This window comes from Colossoma macropomum, unplaced genomic scaffold (assembly GCF_904425465.1).
Source record: "Colossoma macropomum unplaced genomic scaffold, Colossoma_macropomum, whole genome shotgun sequence".
Taxonomy (NCBI): domain Eukaryota; kingdom Metazoa; phylum Chordata; class Actinopteri; order Characiformes; family Serrasalmidae; genus Colossoma; species Colossoma macropomum.
In genome coordinates this window covers 602018-629510 of record NW_023495942.1, presented here as the reverse complement: position 1 = coordinate 629510, position 27493 = coordinate 602018, and the positions used below count along the sequence as shown (strand labels likewise).

The window sequence follows — 27493 nt, the reverse complement described above, 5'->3', positions numbered from 1 at the left end:
GAAGACACACAACCAATACAGTGAGAAAGAGGGAAATCATAAACATATTGGTTACTGGTTAATAGCTACTGTTTTTATTCATCTTAGATCAGTGTTTGTCCTTCATATCCTTACAGTGTCTCACAGTGTTGTCTTCATTGCTGCTGTAATCACTGTTATTGGTGTTGTTCGGCCTCCCTTTCTTTACGGTCTCAGATTGTCTTCTCACCTGCAGTGATTGCTCACCTGGTTGCTATTATGGCACGTATAAATGGACTATGAGGCCCAGATTAATTACAGTGTTAAGAGGAGTTTCAGTGATATGAATATGATATGCCTCTGCAGATTCTGATATGAATCAGTCACTGCAGTGTGAGAAACACTTCTGGACTTTTTTCACAATTCTGTTCATAAACACAGTTCCTGGCGCGTTAGATGTTATAGTTAATCAAGCCGCCCAGCGTCTGTCACCGGCTTTGAGAAAAAGAGTTTATGAGCATCAGGCAAACAGTTTTACAGTCACATACAGTTCACTTTTATAACACTCCAATTCATCAGTCACACCACCAATCATCCGTTTACAGCTCTGTCAGACCTTCGCCCCCTCTGTGGCCCTGAGACTGACACTCTCTGCTGCTCATATTTTTCTGGCACATTCTGTAGGCCAGATTAGACAGACTGAATGATAAGCAACAGCTCAACTTGCAGTAATGTTGCATTTGAACCTTTTTTTTTAATCCCAGACTGTTTTACCACCCCCAAAAACTGTAATTTTATTGTTTATTTCCCCTAATTTTAAACTATGGTATATATCATTTACTTTTTATTTTTTATAACATAAAAAATAACAAAATTTTGTCACATTTTATTGAACATACAATCCTACTACGACTAATTTAATGGCAGTAGTAGTAGTAGTAGTTTTATTAGAAGTCATAATAATAATAATAATAATAATAATAATAGTAATTCTTTCCATTTTTTAAATGTTAAATTATAAATTTAACATTTAATTTTAAATGTTGCTGCCATTTTTGCAAAACTTGCAACCCAACAGCGGTGAAGAAGCAAAGAGAAAAAAAGGAAAAGAGAAATCCAGACCGAGTTGATGTTGTATGTAAATTAGTTTCTCTCCTCGTGACGTTTCAGTGTGAAGTTGCTGATTAACGCGCGAGCTTTTCTCTGTCTGTCGAGTGAGTTTTCCCTCAGCTGAGGCGTCGAAAGAAAATAATAAAAAAGGGTTTTTATTTTCTTTTATGTCCTGCGATTAAAGACACAAATACCGAAACACTGACATTTTGTCACCGAGAGGAGACTATGTTGGAGTTATCAGCGGAGGTGAGCAGAAACTAGTCTCTTTCTCTCTCGGCTGCCTGAAGCTTCAGTAAATGTTTGATAGATTTGTAATTACTGTTCTAAAGCTAATGCTAACAGTGTTATTTCTCATCGAGTATACCTGAGAGGAAAGTAATCTGCGTTTAGGTCTTCACATTTAGCTCCTATGAGTTAAATTTAATACTGTTCTTCTATCTGCTTTGCTGTAACGTTAGATGTACCTTTCAGACTTTAAACTAGCGTTTTACGGAAAAAAAAGCAAAATAAGAGAAAAAATATCTGAGAGAGAAAAGAATATTCAGTTTCTATGCTGATAAATGCTGAATATACTAAGAAGTTCCGCCGCAGAACTTGAGGAGTTTATGGACCTGATATTTTTTCTACTCACCCTGGGCCACTTTTACCTCCACTTGAGTCATTATTTATTTCGGTAGCTGCATTTTTACCTCAGTAGTTGTGGGGTTAGGTGTTTAGGCTCCTCCGCCTGTGGGACGCAGAAGGTTAAAAGTGTCCACGTTTGACCTTGATTGGTTCAACGTGCTTAAAAAATCTCAGTGATTTTCTTTTACAGCAGCAGCTTTGTTCCAGTCGAAGAAAAATGATAAAAGGCTGATGTTAATGCAGGAGGACTGCATATTAGGGGATGTTTTTAACTCAGGGGTGACCCCTTGGCTGCTTTCTTGTGTTCCAGCCATGCTGAGTTTATTGTGGTTGGGCTGCTACTTTGCGCTGGTGGCTCTCGCTGCTGGTTTTGATGCAGAAAAGTGCAGAAATCTGCCGGTCACGTTAAACATCGTGTTGCTGGAGGACCAGGACTCACTCTGGAGCCTGAAATATGTAGAAGTCGCAGTGGAAAAGGCCATAGCCATGGAAAACAAGAAGAATGCAGAAAGTGGGTATCATACAGTTTTTCTTTCTCAAACAAGCTGTCTGTCCTACATGACACAATCCTGTGTGTAACACAATCAAGTGTTAACTGAATTAGGTCCAGTTGGTATATATGTATATATATATATATATATATATATGTATGTGTGTATATATATGTATGTGTGTATATGTGTATATATATATTTGTGTGTATCGCTGCTGTCATAACAAAACCTCGTATCTCCATTTTTGACAGTTTTCAGTTTTTGACGTAATTTGAAAGTAGCTGTTCTCCTTTACATTCTGTGTAAATTTCATGATGAATGGACCAACAGAAATGACTCAGAATTACTTGGGTTCCATTCACTTACATTAAAAGTAGAGTATGTTTTTTCCCTGTCTTAGTTGGTTGATAATTACATTACTATTACCAAAATGCAATCGATAAAGTAAGGCTTTGTAACGTGAGAGTTTCTTTTCCGATTTAAAATTTTTGTTATAGAACAATCAGTGAACATTGGATAATTCAATAACAGTATTGTCATTGTGTGAACTCTTTGGGAACAAGGACATGAAAATCACATGATTTCCATATGGTGAACGCAGTTTCCAGTTTTCATCACCAATGTCCAGTAAGAGCAACACTGGCTCCATGTTCCTGCTCCTCTGTGAGGATCTCTTTCAATCTAATACCTCTGCGTAACGTCTTGTTTTGAGGGCAGCTGTAGTTTTCATCTTTGCTGTTGCTTTTGTTGGTTTGCTGCTTGGTGATTTATCCACAGTTCTCCTGTGAGCCCTGTCCCCAAATTACTCATATTTCTGGCAAGTGGCATGTTTTCCTTGTAAATGCTTTGGCCTAGACATACTTAAGTGATAAACAAATGGCATGGCAGTAGCTGGAAATCCCTCTGGTTTCAGAGAGTCAGGAATGGAATATCAATAGAGTGGAATGAATTGTGCTTCAATTCTTCAATTTCATAACTGCATAGCTTCCGCATTTAAGTTAGGTTTAGTTTAATAGAAGTTACTTAATAATTTATGACAGTTGCTGGATGATAAGACTTAAGAATAATAACTGGATAATTCGCCTTCAGTTTAAGGAATTAAGGAAGTGACTAATGAGCTAGTTTACACATGTAATCTTAACAAACATAAGTGAATGAGTATGTAAAAACATTAGGAGTAGTCAGCATGGTTTTGTATTCCTGTTTTAAAAAATCCATAAAAAAAGTATCTTGTCTCATTTTGAAAGAGGTAGACAAAAGAAAATAGTCAACACAGAAATTTATGATAGCTATATGAGTGGAAAAAATAATCTTGAACAGAATGTATTTATAACTTTCAATAATTAGGTAATATTATTTTCATTCTGAACCTGAACCTGAACATTACATGATTTCCATAGAGTGAGTGCAGTTTTCAATTTTCATTACCGACATCCAGTGAGAGGAACAGTGGCTGCATTTTTTAACCAATGAGTATATATTGTATTTATCATAAATACAGTCAGTGACTCCACTGTCATTGTAGCCTCTTGATCTCACTCTCATTCATATGCCTTGTAGATTTTTGCTACAGTGAAGGCACTGAACTGGAGCTTTCCACTTTGCTGTTGTGGATGATTCAAAGAGTCAAACTATGAAAATGGCTTTAATAGTGATATTCTTAATTGATTGTGTTTTTGACATGTTCAATTTCATAGCCTCAGTATAATATAATTGTGTAATACATGCGTACATTGTTCATCTTTTAAAATGTGACTCTACAGGCATGAACTTTACAATTAAGGGAAACTTCCGTGGGTTTAACACAACATATTACCGACGCAGAGGCTGTGGGAGCAGCACCTGTGAAGGGGTGGAAATCCTCAAATCACTGCATGTGAGTTCTGCCGGTCTGTCTGCTTGGCCCATGTTAGCTGAACAATACAATTAATACACTCATGAAACAGTACACTTCATTAGAACATGGACAGTAATTCATAAGACTTATAATACACAAATGACTCTTAAGAAATGAAAACCTCATACTTTTGAGAAAAGCTCTTCTTGATTGTGGTTTCACCCCTAGATGTAGTGGTTATTGCCAGTAATAAAAAGGTTATTGTAATTATTGTTATTATAATGTTAAGTTTAGACTCTAACTTTCAGTCCATACCAGATGTGCTTTTGTAAGTAAAGGAGACATTTTATTAATATTTGAATCTGATGAAATATTACTGATGTGCGTACAAGCTTTTTTGCAGAAAGAAAAACCATCATTTACATTTTTGTTATTTTTTATCTTCGAAACAAAGGGAAGTTGGCGTTGCAGTTTTAGACCTGTCAATACAGAATGTAAATTTAATGTAATGTAATTGTGTTGAAATAGTATATAATGATAGTGATCATTTTAGACTTCTAAGGCTTTTGCTTTCTTGAATGGGTTTCCTTCATCTTTTTGCAATTTACAAAGTGTGCAGGATTGAAATTTTGATCATTTATACCATGCCATTTTCTAAAGTCCGTCCTCATTACTTTAATAGTCAGCATGGATTCAAAGCTGCATTTTTATTTTGTTTATAAAACTATGCAAGAGGTAGGCCTACGAAGAAAGAATGTCTCAAATCTTTAATTTGCCTTTTAAAAGAATTTATATGGCAATTTACCTTGATTTTTTTTTCAGAATACCAGTATGGTTGGCTGTGCCATGCTTGGACCATCTTGCACATATGCCACCTTCCAGTTGGTGGAGTGAGTTTTATCTGTCTTATTGTATTCACTTGCTGTCTGTTTGAATCTAAAACTTCAGTTGTAATTAATTTTTATTTCTTGCTTCACTGTCTCTCTTTTCTCATTAACAAAACTCATATTGGTGCTGATGAGAAGCTTATTGCTGCTGCTTTCACCCTATGCCCTATGTTAACAGAAGGCTCTTGTAGCTAAGCAATATAATGATCAAAGATTATTCCATGAACAATATAATGTTTTTTAATGACTTCCCATTAATACTGAATTGAGCTGAATCACGTGTTTATATACTGTGTGCATATTTTAGAATGTGGCTCAGCCAATTCGATTTCAGAACCTGACCCTAAAAATGTATTTTTCCACTCAGTCACTCATGATACTCCATGTTTGAAAGTGGGTATGATGTTCCTACTGTGAAATGTAAAGCCTGCGTCACGGCAGTTTTATAGGGATCTGTGTTGTTCAAAATTGATACTTCAGACAGGTTTGTCCATAGAACATAATCCCAAAAGGCTTAGGATTGTACAGGTGCTTTTTTGTGAGGTGAGCATTGATGTTTCTTTTTCTTAGCAGTGTTTTCTGCCTCATTCTTCCATGAATGCCAGTTCTGTGTAGTCATGAGCACTAACCTTTTGTGACTTTCTGGATGATTTACCTCTGTGCTCTTGGGCAAATTGTGGCTGGCTGGCCGCTCCTGGAAAGATTGACTGGTGTTTCTAAGGTTTTCAGTTTGTAGATAACAGCTCTCACTGTGGTTTGATGATGATAGAAACTCCAGACTGATAAATTTTAACAGCTTTTTTCCTCTGTTCGTTTGAATTTTCCTTTGATCACGGCCAAACGTGTGTACAAACATAGTGATGACTACGTCACTCTGATGGTAAACTTCAATATGAGTGAGGGTTACATTCAACAGGACTGGCTTCATTCAGCCCTGGCTGTGTCCAATCAGCTGAATTTCATTATCAATTAAATTAGTTAATTTGTCCCTTGAGCAACTAAGGGGGCAGTTACTTTTCCATGAATTCTATGTTGAATGTCTTTCCTCATTAAATTAAATAATTTTTTAAAAATGTGTTTTGCATTTGAAAATGTTCTCTTTGTCTAATATTACATTTTATCTGAAGATTGAAAAGCTTTAACTCTGACAGATATACAGTAATAGAGAAAATCAGACAGGGGGCGAATACATTTAATGGTATTGTGTATTAATGATCGCACACTTTGTTTCACCTGCTGTGTTTCTTGTTTTGCACATAAGTTATACTATATTTTTCAAGGCAGTTGAGTATTTTCAGTGAAAACGCGATGTACTGTAGCTCCAAATCACAGTCCACATCCATCTCATACATTTCTATTCTTTTTGATTTTTCCCCTTTTTTAAGATTTCTGGATATGTTTTTTAACCTAACTGCAAATTTTGGAAGCTGTGATCGAACCAAAATGGACGATCTGATGTTTTTCTAGCCCTGATTGCCAGGTTTTCAGAGTCAGCACTTAAGAAAAAGACAATTGTATTTTAATAGTTCATTTTAGTTTTCCTGTTGGCCGGTATGCTTTGTACTTATAAACAGGTGGGTCTTGGGGTGGAAAAGGTTGAGAACCCTTAGACTAGAAAGCAGGATATTTTACTTTATGCTGGTAAGAATCTGCACTGTAAAAAAGAAGCTGTTGAATTTTAAGGCAGCATGATGCACTAAGATTTACGAGTTTTCTCAACATCAGGTTAAGAAGGGGAAACAGCCTATGTTACATTTATGTCTTTTGGAAGACACCATCATCCAGAACAACATACAGTCTGACCATGCTGTCCCAAGCAGGGAATCGAACTTCAGTCTGCTGGGTGGAGAGCAGCAGGGTTACCCAGTGTAAGGCTAAGCTGTTTAGATTTATTTGTGAAACAGCATGGCAGTTCTAATGAGTAAACAAAAAACTTTTCTTCCTAGCTCGTCACCTCTATAAATTCTGTGGCAGCATCTGTTACAGCAGCTTATAACGCCGTTCATTGTTAAATAAGGTAACACACAAAGCTAGCAAATTCAGTGTTCATCAGTGGAAAACGACTAACATTAATGAGTGGTTAATCTATAGCGTTTAACTTATTCTGCCTAAATGACAAAGTTGAAGTCAGATTCTTGTTTGCCAGCTTCCTGACCAGATTTTCCCATTCCACCCTAAATGGTGTAGCAGTTACACTTTGGCGAAGGCATATGAAACATTAGGCTACAAATAGAACATAACATAACAGGACGAACAGCCTACATTACATTTATATCTTTTGGAAGACACCATCATCCAGAATGACATACGGTCTAACTGTGCTTTCCCAAGCAGGGAATTGAACCTCAGCCTGCTGGGAGAGCAGCAGTATTACCCACTACACCATACCAACTGCACAGGAAAGACAGCAATTTCATTCCAGCTGCTTGCTTTTTTGAATGGCATGGCAGGTAGGACTTCTGCCCTCCGCCCGGCAGACTGGAGATTGATTCCCTGTCCAGGCAAGCACATCATGGTGTACCAATAAACATCCCTGAGCAAGACTCTAATGCAACATTAGCTTACATATTTAACGTGATTAGACTGAGAGTCATTCTGAAAAAGAGTTTGTGCCAAATGCTGTAATATAGGCTTTTCTGAAAAATTTAGATTTTATTGCCAGCCTAACATTGGACAAACCAAAAGGAGCTGTTGAGAAAACTCAAAAATCTCAATGCATCATATTGCCTTAAAATTTTGAGTCATCTCAACAGTTTTTTAGGGCATGGATGGTCCTGTTCTTCTTTGATGTGTAAAACATAACCTCAGTTATTTCCATATCTGAAAGGTGGACTCATCAGACCACAATACATGATACCACTGCGCATCAGTCCATTTCAGATGAACTCAAGTCTAGAGAAGTCGGCTGCGTTTCTGGATGTTGTTGGCATATGGCTTCCGCTGTGCATAGTGCATGGTGATTGCTATCACAGAAGCATGCTGTTTTTTAATGCGGATCAACCCATGTTTACTCATAAATGATGAGGCCTTTCTTGGATGCTCCTTTCATACGCAAGCATGACTGCATCACCTGCGTAAGATGTTTTTTTTTTATTTTTTATTTTCACAACATTCCTAGTCTAAAATAACTCCGTCCCAACTTTTTGGAACATGTTGCAGCATCAATTTCCAAATGGGAGTATATTTACAAAAAACAAAGAAACTGATAAGGTAAAACATTAAATACCTTGTTTTTGCACTATTTTTGTTTGAATGCATGTGAAAGTGGATTTATAAATGATTTCTGTTTTTATTTACATCCCTCATTCTTTGCCAACGTTTTTGGAACTGAGCTTAGTATATGATTTAAATGACGTCAGTGCTATTTTTTGCAGCGTACTTTCCCAGGGCCCGTAAAGTATAGTATAAAGACTGAGTGAGCGTCATGGATTTACGGTCGTGCGCATGATAGTATTTGCTCAGGTGTGTTGTCAGTGGGGGCTGAAAATGGATGTGTAAATTCCTTCTGACTTTGAAGATTAATGGGGTCATATATGCTTTTTGTATACTTTATTTATTTCACCTTTTACCTTAGGTTTAGCCCATGCTAATGGTAAAAACATTGCTATTCAGTAAAATTAAAAAGACTAATATAATGGGGAAAAGTTAACAACCTTACCCACTTGTGTGATGAAGTGCTGTGAACCCAAATGTAAATTTTATCTGTTTAGGTTTCAAATGTGTTTATGTGTCAAAAATGTGATGCACTTTGATCTTCTCTGTCATATCTGAGATCTAGGTCAAACTGTATCGTGTTTCAGCTTCCTGCAGTGAAACAATCACACCATTGTATTTAACGTGTATCACCCTACTCGCTTCCTGTTGTTAAATTCTGTTTAGACTGTTTTGTTTATGTATGGACAAATGTACTCAATATTACACAATTCTAACAAACAGACAAACAACTAAATTCACTCTGGAACTTTCTAATGTACTATTCAGACTGGATTATTTTTTGATGGGGAGATGGAGTAATTTACCACAGAATGGCGCTGGAATCTTTGCTGAGCTGGGAGTGCACAGTCTGTAAAAATGACTGACATGGTGGATTTAGATGGGATAAAAATTACTGAGAAATGCTGGTAAAACATAACAAAACCTTTTCATGTAAATCAAATCCCATTCACATAGGGAAAGAGATAAACACTGGTAACCAGGGCCCTATGTGAAATGTAGCCTTTAATGATCACTCTGTTGATTTTTAGATCATAGACCTCACTCACATACTCAATCACTCACTCTCTCACTCACTTACTTACTCACTCACTCACTCACGATTAACAAGATTGTCCGCAAGGGGGGGCTGCTGGCACTCTAGTAACTAGAGTGAAAAGAACCTTTTGTTATGCCGGCCGTACACCAAACGACTTTTCAAGCGTTTTCACTGTCGCAGACAAATTTCCAATGCCGGAGTTTTGGTAGAGTTGCGTCATTTTGATTGTTTAGTGTGAGGGGGTCAGGGTGGCTGTCCTAAATCAGTCTTTTTCCCATCTTGATGCTACAACAAAAGTAACCGTGTTTAATATTATCGTAAGTTTTAAGTCTTGGCTCATGCAAATAGTGATGTGCTGGGGCGCATGAAGCTGGCAAGCGCATGTGTGTGACGCGATAGGGAGACTGCTTGATCTTTGTGCTCAACCAAAGCAGAGTTTCTGTCATTTAATTCCTGGCACCAAGTTTTCTGTTGTGCCCAACTTGTCAGTGTTCTGTTCTAGATTTACTGCATACAGCGTATGAGGTGGTTTTAACCCTTACATTAATGATATTGTGGTTTTAACCCTTACATTAAAGATAATTTTATAGGCATCAGGTCATTTAGTGTGGCGGGGAGCTGCACCAGCCAATCATTATGCTTTTTGTACATGCTTCTATAGAGGCAAGTGGCAAAACACAAAGTAAAAGTAAGTGTGTGTGGGCTGCTACTGCTTGATAAATTAGTAGAAATTAGTTAGAATTAGAATTTTGGTGATTTACTGGGACTCTCCTGTCTCCTGAATTTGTGGCTGCTTTGGACAGATCTACTGTACATTTCTTGCCTCTTATTTTCCTGAACTTTTTTTTCTTTGTGTTTCGTAAACACTGCCGCCCTCCATGGCTCTGTGATTGTTAGATGTCCTGCTCATAATTTAATTCTAACGGCAGGTCTGTATGGTTATAATGATTGCATCAGGGCTGCACATAATGGACAAACACGAGTATTGTGATAAATTGCAGTTGTAATTGGTTGCCATTTGCAATTTCTATATTATCTATATTATCTGTATTTCATTATCTATATTGCATTATTAAAAATTGCATTTGCATTGTCTTCTGTCATATCACTATAGCAAAGATTATCAAAGAATATATTGTGCAGCCCTACACTGCCTTGAGAAGAGATATAATAATAAATCTTCCGCATGTGTGATATGTTAGCTATAAATGTGTATCTGTGTGTGCCTCTCTCTCGTAGTCAGGAGGTGGGTTTGACTTTGACTATACCTATAATATCAGCGGGAAGTTTTGGGCTGTCATGTGACTACAAGGAGAAGCTGACTCGTCTGCTGCCACCAGCGCGCAAAATCTCCAACTTCTTCGTCCATTTCTATAATGAAACTTTTTCTGGCCTGAAAAGTCACTGGAGCACAGCCTACATCTACAAAAAAACTGAGAACTCAGAGGAGTGCTTCTGGTACACAATCTTATCTCTATCTCTCTTTTCCACATTTTCTCTGTCTTTCTATCTCTCTCTCTCTCTCTCTCTCTCTCTCTCTCTTTCTCTCTTTCACACACACATGAAACAGTGCGCAGTCCCCTATACCTCCACAAACTCACATATTACACATTTTAACTCTTTAAGATTTAGGCCTATTGTGTACTTACTAAAGGAGTTATTTGGTGAAAAATCAAATTCACTCAATTTTCCTCTAACCCCAGATGTAGTCAGTGAACTAAGAAATGTTTGTTGGCTGAATGTTGTTTCTATATTTTAGCGCTGGAGCTATGAGGCTAATGTCACCAACAAACACTAGAAGTCGATAATTATCTTTTTTGTAAGCACACCCCAGAAACTTCTCTCAGCCTGCTCAAACCATATTCATGTCTTCTTTAAGGTCACACAGACTTGTCAGTGTGATTTAGGATACTGCTTATTTTTCTGTGAATGATAAAAAAAATTAACAAAACATCATCATGTAGCTAAAGGCAGCGGGCACCTATTTTAGACAACAGGTGATGTGTCAAATGACATCTAGTGTTTGTTTGCAACATTAACCTCTAAATAAGCAAAGTTTGGGTACCAAACATGTCTTGCCTGATCAAATACATCTGGGTAAGTGAAAATTGTGTAAATGAAATTTTGTGCCAAACCATTCCTTTAATCTTAAGATTTATCAGTAACTATTAAACAATTATCAAAATTTTCAGTAGCACCTAAGAAACTAATATGTAAGTTATGTAGTTTTGAGAGTGAGTGTGAATTGAAATGTGGACGCACATATGGACCCAAGAGTTTAATGAGTTAGCTTGCAGGCCAAAGCAGTACAATACACATGTCTGAGACTCTGTCTTGCTCCTGCAGGTACCTTAACGCGCTGGAAGCGTCGACAGTTCAGTTTTCCAGTCAGATCAGCAGAAAGGTGCTCCGGAGCAGAGAGGAAATTATCCCTGTTCTCTCTGACGCCAACCGGCACAGCAACAGTGAGTAATAATCCAGTATTTTCATTATACTTCGTACTCAGATTTTGTATTTGACAATGTGGCTAAACCTTATCCAAACCTCTACTCAGAGCAGCCCAGTACTGGTGGAACTGCACTGAGGAGAAGAGGAGCCTGACCAGTTTTCTATCCAGCTCACATCAATAGATATCAATAACCATTTTAAAAACAAGACATTCTTGTTCCTTGTTTACTATGTTCATATTGTTGGTGTTATTCTGCTCTGCCCAGACAAATAGTTTAAAAAATGTTTGGTTGGTCTTAGACTTTTGCCCAGTACTATATGTTTTAAATTAATCTTATATTGCTTGACTTGACCCCATCACTGACAGACTAAGTTAATGGTGTTTGGAGTATTGAGTCATTCTGGTATTTAAAGACAATACATGTTTACCTTAAAAATGTCCATTTACATGATTTGGGTGTAAAAGGAATTGTCTTAAGTACCAAGTATTTATAAGTAAACCCTAAAACTGTTATGTGTATATTGTAATTTTTGTGATTATTTTTACTGCCATAAAACGTTTTTGTGTTTCATGATGTACTTTTCTTTTGTACATAAACAATTCACTGAGAAACTTCACATCTGAGAAAAGCTGAGCATGCCAGAATAGATTCTCTTGTTGTGAGGTGGTCACAACTTCAGTTTCCATCTCCTCCTGTTTTTTTATCTAGTTTTCATCACATGTGGAACCCCAGATGACATTTTCTCCATTAAGAACGGGACAAATGTTAACAAGGACATTCTCTTCATCCTTATAGACATTTTCAAGTGAGTCTGCTCTGTCTGTTTCCATGTTTAACCCATTTAAAACCAAGAACTAAATTTACTGTGATAAGAAAAATACTACAGAATGTGTGACGAGATTTTTCATTTGAAAGGATTTGAAAGAAATCCTAAGATTTGTGTTCAGGCAAGCTCAGAGGACATATGGGCCAAAAGAGCAAAAGAAATTTTCACATAAGAACACTGTGGTTGGTTAGGGCATAGGTCACCTGGAAGTTTATAGAAGCATCCTAATGCTTATGTGAGAACTCATCCATTGGGCCTGGAGAAAATACATTTCACTGTATTCTGCTGAAATCTGAAGTTCACTTCACAACTAACATGCACCACTGCATTTTATGTTTAATATTTTTTACCACAAAGATTTAGATTTGTGTTGCTTTATTAATAATATTTTTAATAATAATAATAAGCTCTCTATCTCTCACACTCTCTCTCTGTCTCTATCTACAGAATGGAGTGTATCTTTATTCAGATTTAATTCAAATAAATAATTCAGTGTTTGTTATACACCAAGGAGGCACAAAGTGAATTTATCATAAGTTTTTTCTTCTGTTCAGTAATGGCTATCACCTTAATGAATCATCATATGACTACATGAGGGACGTACTAGTGCTGACCATGCACGATATGAGGAACTACACTATGATTGAGAACTGGACTGACAATTCCACTGTAAGTGCACACATATACTCACTCATGCCATTTCTCTGGTCTGTTTCACCACACTAGTGAAGTGAATTACCCTTGAATTTCAGTCCTAACTTTGAGCAGTTTATAAAAATAAAATGTACAAGGATCATTCTACCGAAGTGGTTCAAAGTCAGAGCTGAAAACTGATTTCAGACTTTTTACTGACTTGGACTTCAGACAAAAATCATTTTGCTTTAATGACCTTATGCCTTAAATATCGTTATTATATTAAAATAAATGATTGAACATTTCATTTTGTCACTACTAATGCAATATTAATGCTTCTAAAACTTTATCAGTAGTGACTATTTTGGTAGTGACAATTTTGGCTAATTTTGAGCGTGACTCAACTCAACACTAAACAGTACATGACTAGCAAACACAACTTCGAACAGTTGTACACAAAATCATATGTTTATTAAAACACAAAAAAGTTTACTTAATTGCAGAAAATATGTGTTTCGGTAGTGACAATTTTAAATGTTACACACTGAATTTCAGACTTTGGGACACATTTACTTCAAAACAGTGGGATCTCACTGCTCACCTTGTGGCCATGAGGGACAGGGATGCAGCCTCACTTCCTGCTCTAAAATGCAGGGGTATGGCTAAAATCAAGCTTCACCTATGGACTAGAACTCTCTGTATTTCAGTAGTGACATGAAATCAAAAAAAGATTTTTGTTATTCAAAAATTAAACACGACAAATTAAAATCTTTAAATGTCACATTAAAATAAATCAAAATGTTATTTTAAAAGACAATGGTGTAAAAAAAAAGAAAATTGTAAATATTATTTTCACAAGTTGAAAGTCAGGGGTAAGGGTATGGAATGGCCACCACCAAATAGAAAGAATCCTATAAATAATGATTTTATGTATATTTAGCTTATTACTAATTCATTTGGGTTTAAATAGACCATAACATAATCCTTGTAAATATCTAAAGTGTGAATACTTAATTGTTATTTACACTGGGACCACAGTTTGCTAATTTGGTAGAATGGTCCATATAGAAAATTACAAATATCGAGAGTTGTTATATGAACAAAAGAAAACAATAAACAAAATCGAGTGGAATAGGGTGGATCTGATTATAGCTGCAATAAAATTCTGCAGGAGAGTCAGCAGGAACTGAACTTAGTAAGACAATGAGTTACTGCATGCAAACAGTAAACGTGTCTCAAAGTCAAGGCTGCGAGGTCTTTCTAGCACTGGAATACAAAGGCTTCTGTTCAGCGCTTGGTCACGCTCAATCGAGACGGCCTTAGTAGGCTGTATTGACATGTGAGTGCTTGGCTTACTGATGTAAGCAATGCAAAAAACACACATTTTCTTCTGCTGGTTCATCATGTTCTTTAAAAACTACCGCATGCTGTCAACATTAACATTTATTTTACAATAACTGTTTGTACAACTTACATTTGATTACAAACTCTGGTTCTGGTGCTGCAGCAGCTTCCTCACTTGTTCTCTTTTCAAATAGTTTTCAAAACTTGTGTGTGTAATTGAAGGTCTGGAAGGATACACGAGCTGAGCCCTCAGAGTTCACCGAAACATAGGGCCAGTTTCTAAACTGCATAAAAGATCCTACAAAATCGGATGGCTTTCATTAACATAACAGCTGAGTAATTAAGTTATATTGCTTTATATGGCTTTGAGACACGTCTGTTTAGTCAAAGCCTTTTGTTTGGTGTTCAACCCCTGTATTCTAAAAGCATGTATGTTGACCAACACTTAAGTTACTCACTTTCATAACTAGATACTGTACTTTGTAAAAGTCAGAGGGCAACCCTTATTTATTTAATTTCAAGTCAGAGCAGCCAAAGCACAAGATATAAATTTTTCAGCAGATTTTTAAGGAGATGGATAGAGGATTAGATATAAGATAGTCCACTTGCATAAGAAAGGGGAAAGTCAAAAGAAAATAGATCTCAACATAATTGAATGTGTTTGAGATTACTTGAATCAAGAGTAGAAGAAAATGCAACCAACCTCTAAGACTGAACTTTGGAGTTGTGGAAGAATGTTCCTGTAGAATTCTTTGAAAAACTGAAAGAAAATCTACTGAAAAGAATACAATTTGTAATAAAGACAAAGTTTGGACATACTAAATACTGAAAATGATGTTTTATTTAGTAGTTGAGGTTTCTGTATAATTTTCTGATAAATATATGTTTTCTGTTATTTCCCATTTCATTGTAATGTGAATATCTTGTACTTAGTGGCAGTTTTAAATAGAAATTAGTTGCATGAAGGGTGGTCTCTGGATTTCACACAGTATTGTAATGTACGTATTAGTTTCTTTGTAGTTTCCCAATTAATTTTATTAGTCACTGAATGATGAGTCTAAAGATCAATAACTGAATAATAAGATTGCAGATGAGGTACTAAATAAATATAAATGATTATCTATAATCTCTTTAAACAATAAAACTGAAACGTTTGGCCTGTAATGTTATGCATACGTAAGAATGACATTAAGTCTGTCTGTCTGTCTCTCTCTCGCTCTTTCTCTCCCTTCCAGGTTCTTAACGATTACGTAGCAGGTTACCATGACGCTGTGCTCCTCTTTAGTAAGGTGATGAGGAGTATGTTAGCTCCAGGGAATGGGGGTTTAGCAAGCACACTCAACATCACTGGAGACAACCCCTTCAGAAACGTCAGCTTTGAGGGTACAGTGCTAGTTTTTTTCCACGTTATCTCATGTTCTGATTCTTTTGATGATTTCTTTGCGCCCCACAAAGGCAAAAAGGCAAAGAGCGGCAGCTATGCCAACAGTAAAAATTCAAAGATTTGTTGCTGTCCGGCCAAATATGTTAGGGCTTCCAATTAAAGGGGGCGGGGAGGGCTTTTGGGGGCTCAGGCATGGGAGGTCTAAGAGGCTGAGCACTGTGCTAAGAAAGCATGACAGTAGAACATTATAATTTTCCTCAGAGAATGTAAACACTCCTCAAAGAGAAAATATTAGGGAAGTCCTGATAGTTTGATGTTCAGTTTGGATTTGTGGAACAAGTGCTGGTCACCTTGATGCATTTTCAATTGTTGTGACATTCCATGACAGTGTGCTGATTGTTAGTAGATAAGCCTGTCATTTATTGACTGCGAGAATGGATCAGTTTGATGTAGCTATGCTTTTTAAGGCTGATAGTGTTCATCTTAAGTATACATTTGTTAGGTGCCTAAAACTTTTACACAGTCCTGTTTAGGGCTGCAAAACATGGACATTAATGCAGTGTTCTATAAAGTTGCTGGACACCACAATGGCGATATGAGAAGCAATAAATTACAATTAAATTAGCGTGCCGTTCTGTACACTCTAAGCATTTTACACATAACACTGAGAGTGAAAACATTCCTCACCGTTTAGGCATTTTAATAGGATAGAGTAATTTTTGAGCTGTGCACGTGAGCATTTTGTAATTGGGCATTTTGCCAAATATTCCTTCTGCGCTGGGGAGAGAAAGGTTTCAGGCCTAGGAAAAAGAAAAAACATTTGTTGGGCTTCTGATGCTGCGTTTCTGCCCCTGTAATTATGTCACATTGGTGCTGTGCACGTAAGGTAATTGAGCTGCTCTGTCATTGCAGCCCTTAACAATGTGTTTTATTGCGGAAACTCATATAGCAATAATGGCAGAAAAATAATTCATGGTGCACCCAAGTACTGACTCTTTTTTCCCTTTAAAATTAATTTTACTTTGTGTTGCATACTAAATAAAATTTAGAAATTCACTGAGCATACATTGAAATCTTTTTATATATTTTCAGGTTTTATGTACCTTCAAACTTTTGTCTAAATTTTTCAGTACTGATGCAGAAAATTCTTTTTGTTGACTGAGCAGTAAAAAACAATGTATTTGGACTGTCTGAAGTTATTACCTTTAACAATACAATTACAATAAAAATAAGATCTACAATTGACTGCCAGGGTAGTGGTTTATATACAAGGTAGCATTTATTACAAGGCCAAATTTATGGTCTATGTCATCTCTCTTTCTCTCTCTCTCTGTTTATGGGCCAAATTTGAATTTGTTTATCACTCTGGGTCTTCAAACAGTTTCACTGCACCAGTTTATTATTGCCATTGCCCAACTCTGTCTGTATATATATATATTTCTGTGTGCATGTGTATGTCTGTGTGTTTCTTCACTAATGTGTTTAAAATCATAGAAATAATTTTTAACACATTAGTGTGCTTGTTTGTGTGTGATTGTAAAAGTGTGTTTTTGCATGTTCGTATGTGTGTATTTATGACCAGGAATTGGAGGTCATTATGTTTTGGATGAATATGGAGACAGAGATATGAACTTCTCATTGATGTACACAACAAGCACACATCAGGTCAGTCTGAGGAGAGGTGATGCTGTTACAGAATCATAGTACATTTCTAGCGTCTTATCATTTTGCTGTAAGTATCAGAATGTATTTACAAAGGCAGCATAGCGATTGACGCTTTAACAGGCTGGTTTTATTACACACTTCTATAACTTAAGAATAGCTCAGCCAGTTTTCATTGAAGTCCCTGAAGTTATGGAATAATAAGCCTTAGTATGTAATAAGCCTGGGATTCCAATGGGTTAAAATCTACTTATATAATTATTTACAACTTAACTACTGTTGAATTATTAATCTTAAAGGAATAGTTTGGCAACACAATTAAATTTTTACAGGTTACAGTCGTACTGTGTCCTAAACCACATTAACAAGTGAGCGCAACCTTAATGAAGGCCTGGATGTGGTTTTAGTGGGCTGAGAAATTTTGGGCATTTCCAAAAAAAAAAAAGATTGCAGGTATTGCAGCTATTGACTTCTAGTGTTTGATAGCAACATTAGCTTCACAGCTCTAGTTTTAAAATAAAGAGCAACAAACATGTCTTGACTGGTTAACTTCTTCTAGGCTAAGTGGACAATTATGTAAATTTCCTTTAAGGCTTATTGCTGAGTAACTACTATGAAACTAATTTGTAGTTTATGACAACGATGAATTAAAGTTTGGACCCACGTACGGCCCGCATGCCAGAGATGTTATAGCATAGATATGTTTGTAGCCTTGAAAAAAGTTGAAAGTTTAAAAAAACTAATTGACCATCCTGCTTGAAACCTGCATTTCTGACCCCTGTAATCTTATGAGCAAACATACAAACTCATCTGGTTAAAAATGACATTTGATCTTTCATTCTTTTTGCTGTTTTCTCTAGTTTAAGACGTTGTTTGTGTTTGACACCTCCACCAACAAAACCACGCTAAACCACAGTAATCCTGACCTTCCCTGGCGTGGCTCTCGTCTGCCTGATGACAAACCTGAAAATGGTAATAATGTGGCCTTTTTCATTTTCATTTGTGAATAATAATGAAATATTACATAACATACTACTGGAGGGTAACATGCTACTGTTTTGTAGATTAAAATTGATTACTTGAAAAAGAATTTATTACAATTTACATTCTTCATGAATCAGCTTAGTATTTAGTTTGCAGTTTGAATGACCAACAGAGTATCTGCAGGTCATAATAAAGCTGTGTTTGGCAGGCTGAAAGTGCTCAAATTGCTTTTGTGTGTGTCACTGAAAAAGAGGAAATAGTTGTCAGTTTAGATACAGCAGGCTCTCACAAATGCACATATGTTTGTGGCTGTAGTTTGAATGTATATGAAGTTAAAGTGTGTATGTAGTAAGAGGTTTTGTTTGAATAGGTCTTATCTGAACAGATCTGCAGACAGCTGATAGTCTAACAAGCCTCTTCAAAAGCTTTAAGATAGGTTTTACCAAATGTTTGCACTGCAGTATAGAAAATAAATTACATGCTGCCTGACTTTCCTTACAATCCAATCGCACCACCACTAGTTTGGCGCTAACAAAACATTGAAATTCCCATAGAATACCTAATGGAAATTAGCATTAATTATAGTGGTGGTACTCTTTATACATCTTTTAGAAGTGTTTATCAGTCCCATGTTGAATTTTATGATACATAAAAACAAAGCCTGATACAAACATTTTTGTGCTTTTTTGGCCACCTGGTATTCTATTCATATCTATATCTATCTATCTATCTATCTATCTATATATATATATATATATATATATATATATATATATATATATATATATATGAAGTATTTTGATTTTTCAGTGAAGTATTTTGAAATCTCTGCACAGTTTTTATTCTGTTAAGACCATTTTCATTGTTTGATTATTTGATTAATTGCCAATAGATTACTTGATTACTCATATAATTAATAGTAGTAGCCTTATTGTTTTTTTCTACTGTGATACTTATATATGATTTTTTGTGTATGTGTGATTTATCTTACAGGCCTGCAGACGCATGATATCATTGTGATTGTGCTTGCCATTAGTGTTGTACTTGTCACTGCTGTTGCTTTGCTCTTCTATAGGTACGAGAAGCATGCTTTATAATATAGACTTTCCAAAGTATTTCCAAATACAGAAATGTTATATAATAAGTGTTTTATGTGTTATTATATGTTATGTGTTTATTAATGTGTTCAAATGTATTTGAACATATAAATATTGTCACAGTTCAAAAAAAAGTATCTGAAAAATGGTATCTTCACTAGAGAATGCAAAAATGTTTTTACTTTTTAATATAAGTTAATGTAAAGAGATTTAATTCTGAGCAATTTTAGAGCATTTCTGCTGGTCCATTCATCGTGAATTTTTCACACAATGTAAAGGGCAGCCTCTTCGCTCAAATGATTCAGAAAAATGGAAATCTAAAAAATGGAGATACAATACGCTACCTATGTAACAGTTTGGCCTAACTAATATCACATGAGCATTACCCTTTACAGGGGTACAGTATTTCAGCTTTTGAGGTCAAGTTACAAACGCAGTGGCTGGAGCATAATAACAAATTGACGTGATACCCACTTATGGAACAGGCTGTAATGATGTTTCTACTGTGTGCTCATTTTGCTCAAATGTTTCTCATACGTTTGTGACTGTACTTTGTGTGTGTGTGTGTGTGTGTGTGTGTGTGTGTGTGTGTGTGTGTGTGTCTTCAGACAGAACAGGAAGCAGCGCTACAAGCAGAAGAAATGGTCTCATATAAGCCCAGACCTCATCATACCAATAGACTACAGAGAGACAAACCTCATCTCTCTCAAAGTAACACACACATACACACACACAAACAGACTGATAACAGTAATCCACTTAAGCCAATACATTGTTTCTCCTAAATTTTATTTTGGTCAAAAAATAATCAATCGTCAGATGCTATGAAGCGAATGTTACCTACCATCCTAATATCTGTATCTCACTCCAAACTCCAGTGATTTTACCATAGTTTTAGGGGTTGTTAACTGTGATGTGAAGTGGCAACAAAATACTGTATAATAAAACACATTAATGTTCAATTAAAATATATATGTATTTATCAAAATACAGGAAACAGTTCTTCCACCAAGCAGTGTAGTTTGTTAACAGTAGACTGTGGTTGCTGATCAACTTAATGGTCAAAATTATTCCATAATCAGCACAATGGTTTTAGTAACTTGTTGCATTTATACAGAATTCTAATATGTATGTCCAGTATTTTACAGCTTCAAACATGATTCAATCAGATTATATCCCTGGAAACATCCACTTTGTAATGGTCCTTACAGCACAATCCCAACCCTGCCGGAATTTGAGTTGAAAGCAGACTGATTATGAAATTATGTCTTCCCATAACTCAGAGAGAGGGAAGTTGTCAATGTTGTCTGGTTGTGGGCTGTGTTGCACATATCACGTACATGAATTATAAGTATAATATAACTATTCATAATCATTCTGACAACATATTCTCACTCTGTATATGTATCTTTTCTCATAACATCATTTTTATTCTCTTAGGTATGTACACTCTGTGTATTAATAATCATTTATGTTTGTTTTGTTTCTGTCTTTGTCAGATTGATGAGGATAAGAGGAGAGACAGCACCTATCAATTCCGGAGAGGTCGCTACGACAAAAAGGTCTTACTTTTTGCCTCTTTGTCTGTATTTGTATTTATTTTTCTGTAGTTATAAAGCCAAGCTAAGTCTGGACAGTGAATGATTATACAAACGCAATTCCAAAAAGGTTGGGGCAATAGGAAAAATGCAACTAAAAACAGACAGCAATAATTTTCAAATGCTTTTTGACCTGAAATCAACTTTAAACAGTACACAGAAAAGATATTTACTGTTTCAGCTACTTAACTTTATATTTTTATATTAACGCTTATTCTGAATTTGCTGCCACCAACATGTTCTTAAAAAAGTTGCAACAGGGGCATTTTTACCATTGTGTTATATCACCTTTCCTTATAACAACGTTCAGTAATCGTTTGGGAACTGAGGACACCAACTGTGGTAGTTTTTCCATTATATGCATTACAGAAGCATGTAGGATTTTAAGGCAGTGCCGTCTGAAGAATGGAAGGTCACATATAGGTCACAAAAGTAGTTTTTGGCCTTGATCTTTACAGACAGAGATTTCACTCTCTCAATCTTTTAATAATGTTATGCACTGTAGATGATGAAATGGTGTTCTTAAGCTGTTGGACTATTTGCTCATACAGTTTCTTGCAAAGTGTTGACTGAGCTTTCGTGAATGCTCTTTTTATACCCAATTACGATAGCATCATGTTACCTGTCTACCTGTTTACTGGTGGAAAGTTCCAGAACAGGTATTTTTGATCATTCCACAAACAGTTCCCAGTGTTACATTGCCTCTGCCCCAATTTTTTATAGAATGTGTTACAGGCATCAAATTTGGAGTTAACATATATTTACAAAAAATAATAAAGCAAAACATTAAATATTTCTTCTTTGTGCTGTTTTCAATTAAACACTTGTAAAAGACAGTTTACAAATCACTCCTTTCAGTTTTTATTTGCATTTTACCTACTGTCACAACACTATGGAATTGAGTTTGTAGATGTGACCTACACTGAATAGATGCCATCTTTTTAGTGGGCTTCATACTATTAATATAATTCCAATTTCTCAAGAATATATAGTTGACTAAGGGTGTAAAAATGCATACTGATCAACAGCATCAATTCTGGAATGTCAGAGTCATTTATAATCGATCAAAGTAATACCCGTAAATGTATGTGCTTAAATGTTTTCAAATGTGGAAAACCTTATTAGTATTGTTTCAGTTATGTTTATTTCTCTACTGTACAAACATTGTGTATCTGTGAAAAGTCTAAAAGAATTCCCAAAAGTCTTTCTAAAATAACCAAATGGTTGTGAACTCATAGATACATACATACATACATCATCTAAACCGCTTATCCTTCTGGGTCGCGGTGGGGTGCTGGAGCCTATCCCAGCTGTCATTGGGCGGAAGGCAGGATACACCCTGGACAGGTTGCCAGTCCATCGCAGCGAACTCATAAATGGTTCACCCAAATTTATGACATTTGTGATATTTGTGTAGTCCATCTGTTTCTCTGCATACTTTGTTATCCCCCTTTCACCCTGTTCTTCAATGGTCAGGACCCCACAGGACCACCATAGAGCAGGTATTATTTGGTCATTGTGAGCACTGCAGTGGCACTGATGTGGTGGTGGCATGTTACTGTGTGTGTGTTGCACTGGTCTGAGTGGATCAGACACAGCAGTGCTGCTGGAGTTTTTAAACACGTCAGTGTCACTGATGGACTGAGAATAGTCCACCAACCAAAAATATCCAGACAACAGTGTCCTGTGGGCAGTGTCCTGTGACCACTGGTGAAGGACTAGAAGATGACTAACACAAACTGTGCAGCAGCAGATGAGCTACAGTCTCTGACTTTACATCTACAAGGTGGACTGACAAGATAGGAGTGTCTAATAGAGTGGACAGTGAGTGGAACTCCAGCAGCACTGCTGTGTCTGATTCACTCGTAACAGCACAACACACACTAACACTCCACCACCACGTCAGTGTTACTGCAGTGCTGAGAATGATCCACCACCCACAGAAGTCTTGCTCTGTGGTGGTTCTGTGGGGGTCCTAACCATTGATCAACAGTGTGAAAAGGGGCTAACAAAGTATGCAGAGAAACAGATGGACTACAGTCTGTAATTGTAGAACTACAAAGTGCTCTAGCTTTTCCTCTATGGTAAGCGGAGATGATAAAATGAATAATAAGTGTAGACACAAGGATGTATTCCTAATAAAGTGCTTGGTGAGTGTATATTCTAGCAAAATTCTCAATACCCTCTAATCACTCTCTACCTCACTTTCTCTTTGTCTCTCTCTTTGTATCTCTATGTCTCTGGCTGTCTTTATTCTTTCTCCATCTTTTCTGTCTTACCCTCATCCCCCCCTCTCTCTTTCCCTCTCTTAGCCTGTCATCCTTAAAGAGCTGCGGCAAACAGATGGAAATTTCTCAGAAGACCAGCGCATTGAACTCAATTCTGTAAGTTAAAACTCTCCTCCTCTTCTTTCTCTCTGTTATTGACCCATGTGCCTAATCTGTCCATTATTCACACTTTTAAAAACGTGTCTGTTATGAGATGTTCCTTATTTACACATCCTGGCTGGCTGGCTGGGGTATATCTGCCTGACTGACTATTAGGTCAAAATGTGATTCAGGTTATTTGTTCTATATAATATTCAACTGTGTAAATAGAGGCCATTAGATTGGTGTGTGAACATGATATAAAACTGTCCAGGAAGGCTGTTGTATTTCAGCATTTTGACACTTTACTCCGTTCATATCACAGTTGATTTGTATGATGTTGTTATTGTTGTTTTGTCATTTCATTCTCTATTTTGACTCAGTTCACACATTCTTCAGTGTTACTATATCAATATCACTACTTATTCTCATTCAGAGTAATCAAAGTCCTTATAGGAAGGTCTGACCACTCTGCAGACATTATTTAGGTTATTTCCAGTTTTGTAAGCCCAGGCTGCAGAGAAAGACCTATAAACCCAAAGCTAAAAGCCACCTTAACATTTCAAAAACGTATTAGAAATCACTACTAAGGTAAAAGGTAAAATCTGACAAAAATTGCTTAAATGATTTGTAGCATTTGTCTTAAATGACATATATTTCAGGTTATTTTTTCAGGTATTTTCTGGTATTTTTCTGGGATTGTTCTGGCTACTATGCATATGACCACAAGGCTTTTTCCATTTGCATCTTTACCAGAAGTTCGATTGGCTTTTTCTATTGTGTGGCGCAACTTTCTTCTCTTCCTTTATAATGTCTCTGAAGTAATGCACTGACTCAAATATGTACATCACATATACACCACATGATAAAAAATGTAAAAAAAATTTTTGGCATTAACTGTGTTGATTAAATCATGAACACATTTAAATGAAGTGAATTCAGTGCAGAAAAAAACAATGGGAAAAATAAACATGGAGATAATTGTTGATTGTTGGTTTTATTGATTATTGAATTATTAACATTTCCATTTCTTTTTCCCACTCTCTCTCTTTCTCTCTTTCTTCCAGCTTCTCCGGGTTGATTACTATAACCTGACCAAGTTTTATGGTACAGTGAAGTATGACTATGGAGTGTTTGGCGTGTTTGAATTCTGCGAGAGAGGTTCCCTCAGGGTAACACACAAACACGCATACGTTTGCTCTCTCAGTCTTTCCTACTCATCTGCATGAAACATTGTAACAAACCACACAGATACTCCACACATCGGTATATAACAATGGACGTCATTGTCGCTTTAATTTTTACCTAATGCACGTGCACAAACTCACATGCACATAACTTGGGATTTCTTGGAATTGTGTAACAGTGCATACAAAGCACTTTCCATTCAAGGATAACAGTTGCAATTTACATTTAGTAGAAATTGGTGGTTCATTTACTGTAACATATTTATATATTTATTGTGTTTGTTTTTGCTTCTTTATATCAGTATGTCCTCAATGATAAAATCTCGTATCCAGAAGAGAGTTTTATGGACCTGGAGTTTAAAATATCTGTCATGTATGATATAGCAAAGGTATGTACAGTAATCCAGAGAAAATATCACTCATAAGGGACATAAATGAGCATATCTTCACTGTTGTAACAAAAACTTGCACCTCTTAAACTGTAACTGAAACGTTGAGTATTAATGTTATGTAATAATATTATATTACAACTACATTTGGACCATTTTTATTGGTCTGTTTGGACCATTTATGTTTCATGTCATGAAATGATCACACAATGTAAAGCGTGGTTGCCACTTTCAAGTAGTTGTCAGTGTTTCAATGTTTTGACATGACAGCTGTGATAAGGCACTGTAATGGACAAGGTTCTTTCCAGAGCTAAAACATAATTAAACCTTAAATGTGTGCTTTGTGTCTCCCTCTTGTGGCGACATCAGGGCATGTCCTACCTGCATACCAGCAATATAGGGATGCATGGGAGGCTCAAGTCTACTAACTGTGTGGTAGACAACCGCATGGTGGTCAAAATCACTGACTTTGGCTGCAACACCATCCTGACACCAGGAAAAGGTTTGTCTTTTTCATTTTGTTTGTATGGTATTCTTTTCTATGAGATTTTTCCATTTATTACTAATGTTAACTTTCATTTATTTCTACACAAAGAATTAGTTTAGTAAGGGGGCTTAGGTGCTTGCACTTAAAAAAGCCATGCATTGAATTTAATGTACCTGACTTAAATGTTTTATTTTCACATGAATAAAGTATACCAGCACAGTTTGGCCTTTATGTTTATTAACTTGAAGTTTGAATCAAGAGCATTGCTTTTTCATTGTTTCATTGTTCTCACTCTCTTTTTCCCACTTTCTCTTTTTTTTTCTCTCTCTCACTGTCGGCCTATCTCCTCATTTCTTTTTTCTTATCTCTATTCATGTGTATCTCTCAGACTTGTGGACAGCTCCAGAGCACATGCGTGTGCAGGGTACCTCTCAGAAGGGAGATGTTTACAGTTTTGCCATCATTGCTCAGGAGATTATGCTGAGAGAGTGTCCTTTCTACAATGAGAGCTGCACTGATATAGCAGGTAAAACCCAACACACTGATCTAAAAACACGTCATTATATTACAGAAATCAAACATGATTTGCTTTTGATGTGGATGATTTTTGATCAAGTAAGACATTAACTCTGTCAGACTCTACAAGTGTCTCTGCAGCTGCAGTGTTCATAACAGTGAGATTGTTATTGGTTATTAGCAACACTGACTACAAATTGTAAGATTTGAGCTTTGAAACTTCTTTCCAAAACTGAATTTGATTATTTAAGCATGGCTGTATACTACAGACTGAAACACAACTCAAGACTGCCAGTGATGAGTGTGTGTAACTCTTGGACTGACTCCATCTCAGTCTGTCTACATATGCTACCAAATATATTGTAGTAGTGTAGGTGGTTGCCAAGCTGTGTAATGTGAAAGCAAATATAATACAGTTTACAGACACTGGTTCTGGCCATATCAGTATTCTCAATTTTTCCTCTCATCTCTCTCTCCAACCCTCTTTCACTCTCCTTTCCTGTCTTGTCCTCTCTAGAGAAGCTGTACAAGGTTCAGTGTCCAAGTGGTCCCACCATTTTTAGACCAGATCTCAACTTTGAGACCGCTGGAGAGAAAGAAGTAGAGGTAAGAAGAAGTCTTTAACAGAACTAGCTGTTTGATATGGCCAAAAAATTAAAGTACATATTTATTGATAATTTTTATATGTTTTTTCTAAATGCTGAATGTAAGGTCTACAAAGTTTTTTGAAAAGGTATCTAATGTAAGAATATCACTCCAGCTCCACAATATGGAGGACGTGTGGCCTTTTTCTGTTACAGTGTCGTCTTTTTCTGAAGTGTTTTCCTCAAATCTATACCCTTTTACATAATTCACATTTTTGCTCATTTCGGTTTAACGAATAGATTTGAATTATTTTTTATTTTCATAAAGTTATAATAATTTTTATTGTTTAATGACCCAGTTCTAACACACACACACACACACACACACACACAGGCAAAATACATACACTCATGCACCATTATCCAGTGGTTTCTAACCCTGCACATGCTCACTCATGCAAACATTAGTCCATGCTCTAATCTAACACTTAAATGCAAGCTGAAGTCAAACACTGTTGGAAAATAACTCTCCAGGAGTCACTTTCTTTCATGGAATTCAAGATTTTAACATATGTTTGTCCATGTCAAGGTGTATGTGCTGATTAAGAGCTGTTGGGACGAGGATCCGGAGAAGAGGCCGGACTTTAAGAAGATTGAGAACATTTTGGGGAAGATTTTCAGGTTTGTTCAGCTAAACGGACAAGCTGTATACTGTAAATTCCAGCATGTTTTATTGTGACCGAAAGACATACTTACCACAGTTTCACCTTTTCTGTTCATTTTTGTTACTGTACAACCTTAACTTTGTTACTATACTATAC

The 27493-nt window shown here is 36.3% G+C and overlaps 1 protein-coding gene across 2 annotated transcripts in view; it reads left to right on the top strand.

Annotated features, from left to right (window-relative positions):
* The first annotated feature begins 1108 nt into the window (after window positions 1-1108).
* LOC118803672 (heat-stable enterotoxin receptor-like) overlaps window positions 1109-27493 on the top strand; it is a 33312-nt gene continuing 6927 nt past the window's right edge. Inside the window, exons 1-21 of one of the 2 annotated variants that reach the window (XM_036564131.1) lie at window positions 1109-1317; window positions 2006-2206; window positions 3953-4065; window positions 4849-4916; window positions 10405-10623; window positions 11512-11630; window positions 12324-12420; window positions 12996-13110; window positions 15654-15801; window positions 17385-17467; window positions 18325-18436; window positions 19442-19523; window positions 20154-20256; window positions 21045-21107; window positions 23456-23527; window positions 24577-24681; window positions 24999-25085; window positions 25455-25587; window positions 25961-26098; window positions 26606-26694; window positions 27262-27353. In XM_036564131.1, the coding sequence (XP_036420024.1) occupies window positions 2008-2206; window positions 3953-4065; window positions 4849-4916; window positions 10405-10623; window positions 11512-11630; window positions 12324-12420; window positions 12996-13110; window positions 15654-15801; window positions 17385-17467; window positions 18325-18436; window positions 19442-19523; window positions 20154-20256; window positions 21045-21107; window positions 23456-23527; window positions 24577-24681; window positions 24999-25085; window positions 25455-25587; window positions 25961-26098; window positions 26606-26694; window positions 27262-27353 (2237 nt within the window). In that variant the 5' untranslated portion in view covers window positions 1109-1317; window positions 2006-2007. Of the gene's footprint in view, window positions 1318-1634; window positions 1745-2005; window positions 2207-3952; window positions 4066-4848; window positions 4917-10404; window positions 10624-11511; window positions 11631-12323; window positions 12421-12995; window positions 13111-15653; window positions 15802-17384; window positions 17468-18324; window positions 18437-19441; window positions 19524-20153; window positions 20257-21044; window positions 21108-23455; window positions 23528-24576; window positions 24682-24998; window positions 25086-25454; window positions 25588-25960; window positions 26099-26605; window positions 26695-27261; window positions 27354-27493 lie in introns of those variants that run through there. The other variant, XM_036564132.1, reaches the window with a different exon arrangement.